Raw genomic sequence first — 5,568 nt, 5'->3', positions numbered from 1 at the left:
AAGACATTCCAAAGAGTTTGGCAAAGGAGGAATCATCTCTTGTTATCCTTCCTAAAGAAGTCAAGGAGTTCATGGAGCTTTGTAGAGACATGGTGGACAAGTTCAAAGAAGACATCCAAAGGCGTTCTTAGTTTTATTCTATTTTCCTTGTTGCATTTTTTATCATTAAGTATTTTAATTTCCAATTTCAATTTCTATTTGTGAACCAACAATGGAGTAGTATTTCCTTTTAATAAAGTGTGTTTCTTTTCCGTTACTCTTATCGTTCCTATGATATTCACCAAATAATTATAAAAAAAAAAAAGAAAAGAAAAAGAAGAGAATATAAAAAAAAGAGAAAGAATATATATATATATATATATATATATATATATATATATATATATATATATATACTATAATAATGTGGATAAGACATGAACATAGCATAAGTTCAACATTCATATCATGCATACCATAATTTATTTTCAAAGCATTAAAAGAAAAAAGCTATCTTTATCTTCAGTCACACCATTAGAGAAGGCAACCAAGAAATCATACCACCATACCAAACCCGTGCTCAGAGGAAGAAAGCTATGGAACAACTAGAACAGAATCAAGCCGCCCTTCGCGAAGAAGTAACTCAGTTGAAAGGTACTGTAGATGAGATTAAGGGAGGAATGGCTCAGATGTTGAGTTTCATGAAGGACATCAGGGATGAACAGGAAATGGCTAGGGAATATAAAAAAAAGAGAAAGAATATATATATATATATATATATATATATATATATATATATATATATATATATATATATATATATACTATAATAATGTGGATAAGACATGAACATAGCATAAGTTCAACATTCATATCATGCATACCATAATTTATTTTCAAAGCATTAAAAGAAAAAAACTATCTTTATCTTCAGTCACACCATTAGAGAAGGCAACCAAGAAATCATACCACCCTACCAAACCCGTGCTCAGAGGAAGAAAGCTATGGAACAACTAGAACAGAATCAAGCCGCCCTTCGCGAAGAAGTAACTCAGTTGAAAGGTACTGTAGATGAGATTAAGGGAGGAATGGCTCAGATGTTGAGTTTCATGAAGGACATCAGGGATGAACAGGAAATGGCTAGGGAAGGTCGGAATCAGTATGAAGAAATACCGAATGATGACAACCCGCTGTTAGGATTTGTTCAGGGCTTCGACGCTCGTAAATCAAATGCTCACTCCTCTAAGAGAGTTACCAGAATCCATGAAGAGGGAGAAGCCATCCCTGCTAACAATCCACCTAAGGATGAAGATTACGTGGATTTACAATATGGGGAAGTGGATGAAACAAATCAGGAACCCCAGCATAAGCAAACTCAATCTGATTCTGAAGAAAGTGCTAGAAATAGTGGACAGATCAAAGCGTTAGAAGAAAGGTTGAAAGCAGTAGAAGGATATGACTTCTTTGATGTGGATACCTATGAAATGAGCTTGGTTCCGGATTTGACTATTCCTCCTAAGTTCAAGATACCCAACTTTGAAAAGTACAAAGGACTTACGTGCCCAAGGAGTCATTTACGCATGTACGTCAGGAAGATGGTTGCTTATGCCAATGACCAAAAGCTAATGATGCATTTCTTCCAAGACAGTCTAAGTGGGGCATATGTTGAATGGTACATGCAATTGGAAAAGACACATATCCGAAGCTGGAATGACCTTGCTAATACATTCCTAAAGCAATACAAGTACAATCTGGACATGGCACCCAATCGGATGCAATTACAAAATTTGTCCCAAAAAAAAGAAGAATCATTCAAGGAATACGCCCAAAGATGGCGAGAAATGGCATCTCGAGTCCAACCTCCGTTGCTAGAAAAGGAGCTGGTTGACATGTTTATGAGAACTCTACAAGGACCATACTACGATAAGATGATCGGAAGTGCATCCTCAGGATTCTCAGATCTAGTGGTCATTGGAGAAAGAATTGAAGACGGAATCAAAGATGGAAAGATACAAGGAGCATCATCTAACTCTTATCACTCAAAGAGGCCCACCTCAACCTTCGCTAAAAAGAAGGAAGGGGAGACCAACGCAGTGGTACACCAAGAATCGAGACCTCCTATGTCATTCCCACCTCAACAAAACAGGTTCCAAGGTCCTCCAAGGAAATTCGATCCTTTGCCTACTTCCAGAAGTGAAATACTAAAATACTTGCTGAGCAAGTCATTGGTAGAGCTCAGGCCTATGCCACCTCCGCTTCCCGGAAAAGCTTCACCCAGGTTCCCCCGGACACACATTGGAAAAGAGTTGGGCTTTCAGACACAAGGTTCAGGATTTGATAGAGTCAGGGGCAATCGCCTTTGACAAACCTAATGTGAAAACAAATCCCATGCCTCATCATGATGGCACAGTCAATGCAATCGAGGTCGTTACTAAGCAAGAGTTAGTTCAGCAACGGAGCTCTCCCATAGATGCCCTTAAGAGGTATCTACTAGCAAGGGGGTTCATCCTAGAACATAACGAGGCTTTTAAAGGCACTCTGCAAAAACTTGTGGACCAAGGAGTAATTCAGTTGAAAGAATACCTCGAGGAGGAATATGTGGCCATGATAGAGAGGAATGAGCCGTTAATAATACCTAGTTCAGGGGCAAGGAAGACATTAATCATCCCATGCGCCAAATCACCATTGCTGATACCCACACAAGTACACGCTAGGATCATCCCAGTCAGAGATCCATATTCGGTGGACAAAATGAAAGCGGTCCCTTGGGAATATAATGCTAGCGCTAATACGGACGTGACAAACATCATTGGGCCTGGGGGCATGACTCGTAGTGGTCGCATATTCAATACTGCGAAACCAAATGAGAACTTAGCACAAGCAAGTAATCAAGCTACTATGGTCCCGTCCGAAGAAGGCACATCCAAGGACAAAGAGACTGCTAACAAAAATGCTGAAGAGTTTTTAGCACTAATCAAGAAAAGTGATTATAGAGTGGTGGACCAGTTGCACCAAACTCCGTCCAAAATATCACTCCTCTCGTTGTTAGTACATTCAGAAAAACATCGAGACGCCTTGATGAAAATCTTGAACGCCACCCACGTAACTAAAGACATCACTGTAAATCAATTTGATGGAATGGTGGCTAATCTTACCGCTGGGGCATGTTTAAGCTTCAATGATCATGAGCTACCCCCACAAGGGAAAGAACATAACAAAGCCTTGCACATCTCCATCCAATGTGGGAAAGCTCATCTATCCAAAGTTCTGATTGACACAGGGTCGTCATTAAACGTGATGCCAAAAGCCACTCTCGACAAGATAGCCTTGGAGGGTCTGTTAGTTAGACCAAGTCGTCTGGTAGTCAAGGCCTTCGATGGATCACAAAGTCCGGTATTTGGAGAAGTAGACCTCCCTGTAGTAGTTGGTCCCCATACATTATGCATCAATTTCCAAGTAATGGAGATTGAACCTGCTTATACCTGCTGTAACACGGTGAACTGACTTTTATTTTTAATATGCAACAATGTTGCGGTGAGCATGAGTCGCCACCGACTTTTATTTTGTCCAATGTTAGGAAAGGTAAAAAGTACAGAAAAAGACCTTTTTGAAAGAAAACGGGCTCGGGGGGTAAGTTATGAAAAGGGAAGGTGCAAGCACCCTTTTCATCCGTAGTTATCTACGGGCTCTTAGTTTGCTTAGCTCATATTTGCTTTTTTTGTTTTGAATTGAAAAGGGACATAAGGACTTTAGCGTAAATGCGTAGCCTTAGTTTTTGAAAGAGTATTGAAAAGATGTTTTTAATCGAGCTAGGCATATTAAGAGCACTACCCTAAATTAGTCTTTTTCTATGCTTTTTATCCTTCTAAGAAAGGGATAGGGCTATCCTTACCATTTAGGGTAGGTAGTCCTATTGATTGGACGTTCGGGACAATCGAAGGGTCATCAAGGTCGTTGAAGGCAACATGATAGAGGTACCTTTAGCAAATTCGAAGGGACAAATCATCTCTTTTTCGTAGGCAGCAATCGAGGGACTAGATCATGTATTCGTAGGCAACATCGAGGGTCATCGAGGGACCATGATCTTTGATGATTCTTGAATCGAGGGGCGTTTGCTATTGGTACCTCTATATTCGAGGGACACGACCTTATTTCGAAAGGCAACCAAGAGGGGCGTACCCTAGAGGTGAGTGTGTGAACAAGAAAATGAGTGTGTTGTTTTCAATTATTTAATCCTGAGTTTGTGAGCTATGTTCATTTATTATCTTTCCATACAATCCTATTAGTATACATCTAAGCAGTTAAGTGGTGCGGAAAGTAAAAGCGGAAAGTAAAGCACTAAACTATTACATGGCTTCGGGGAGGGGATTACATAATAAAACTTTGCGGGAAAGTAAAATCCTAGCTTAAACTATTACAAGGCTTTTACATTTACATAATGATATTATGCGGGAAAATAATAAAATAAATGGAGATATACAACAGGTGAATGTCCATAATAGTCCAGAGCCTCAATGATAATGACACCTCACACAAAAAAAAACATGAAAATGTTAGTCACGGGTATAGACAATGGTGCATGAAGAACCATATCGTCAATTATTAATAAAAAGTTAACAAGAGATATTAAACTTTAAAGAGAAACTAAATATTTTTGGTGTGTTTTTAATATTCACAGAAAAGAAGTCTAATTAAATCTAATTCTTATATTTTCATGAATAAAAAAAACAAAACTAATAATTAAAATAAAATATGAAATGAAAATAGCAAAAAGAAAATAAACGAACGTGTTGGGTTCAAGAGAAAAGCAAATAGAGGGTGGTGACATATAATTCGGATGGGCCAAAATCTAAGCCCAAAATAAAAATGAATCCCAGGTGGGGTGTAATTGGAAACCAGTGGGTGTAAAGGAAATTCGGATTGGGCCAAGCCCAAATCCCTTGAATTGAATCACAAAACCCTAAAGGTGCAAATGAGTCTTCCCCATCCTCATTCACGTTCTCCTCTGTCCAGCTTTTCATTCTGTTCTTTTCTGATTTCAACTCTACTTTCTATAAATCAATCCACAAAATATTCCTGTTTTCAATTTCGTCCAAGCAAAATTCACAACAGAAACTAACAATTAACATCAAGAGTGAGTCATGTATCAGAAGACATTACCGATAACGAAGCTTTGGTATGGTCGAAGAAGGAATCTTGTATCAGTTGATGCCTTGAGGTGCTCGATTTGCAGATTGCTTCGTGTGGGTCTGTTGAAGGGCTGCGCGATTGGGACGCGTCTGAGAGTTTTGCAGTGGTGATGCCGTGATGGTGCTTCTTGCTGCAATGAACATGGACGAATGGGCTCTATGCAGCGTGGAGATCATGGGGCTGTCGTTGTCAATGGCGGAGCGGCGGCGGTTCGATGAAAGTCATGGTGCCGGTCCGATGGAGGTCGCGGTGGTCGGATTCGCAGAGGGAGTGCGCGGTTTGCCTTGGATCGGAGTTGTTAGCCGGCGTCGGTGTTGCTTCAATAGCGTCTGTGGGTTAATCGACACGGGACGCCCTTCTTCTTCTTCCCCAATTATTACTTGTTGCTTCTGTCTAAAA

At 39.8% G+C, this 5,568-nt stretch overlaps 1 protein-coding gene across 1 annotated transcript; it reads left to right on the top strand.

Moving 5' to 3' along the window:
• Window positions 1-983: 983 nt before the first annotated feature.
• On the top strand, window positions 984-5,287 carry LOC131633896 (uncharacterized). Its single transcript, XM_058904570.1, has 4 exons — window positions 984-1,414; window positions 2,126-2,304; window positions 2,390-3,372; window positions 5,213-5,287. The coding sequence occupies exons 1-4, from the start codon at window positions 984-986 to the stop codon at window positions 5,285-5,287; spliced, it is 1,668 nt and encodes a 555-aa protein (XP_058760553.1).
• Window positions 5,288-5,568: the final 281 nt, after the last annotated feature.

Source organism: Vicia villosa, unplaced genomic scaffold (genome assembly GCF_029867415.1).
Source record: "Vicia villosa cultivar HV-30 ecotype Madison, WI unplaced genomic scaffold, Vvil1.0 ctg.001188F_1_1, whole genome shotgun sequence".
NCBI lineage: Eukaryota > Viridiplantae > Streptophyta > Magnoliopsida > Fabales > Fabaceae > Vicia > Vicia villosa.
Note: the sequence above shows the minus strand (reverse complement) of the source record. Positions and strands in the feature narration are given on the sequence as shown.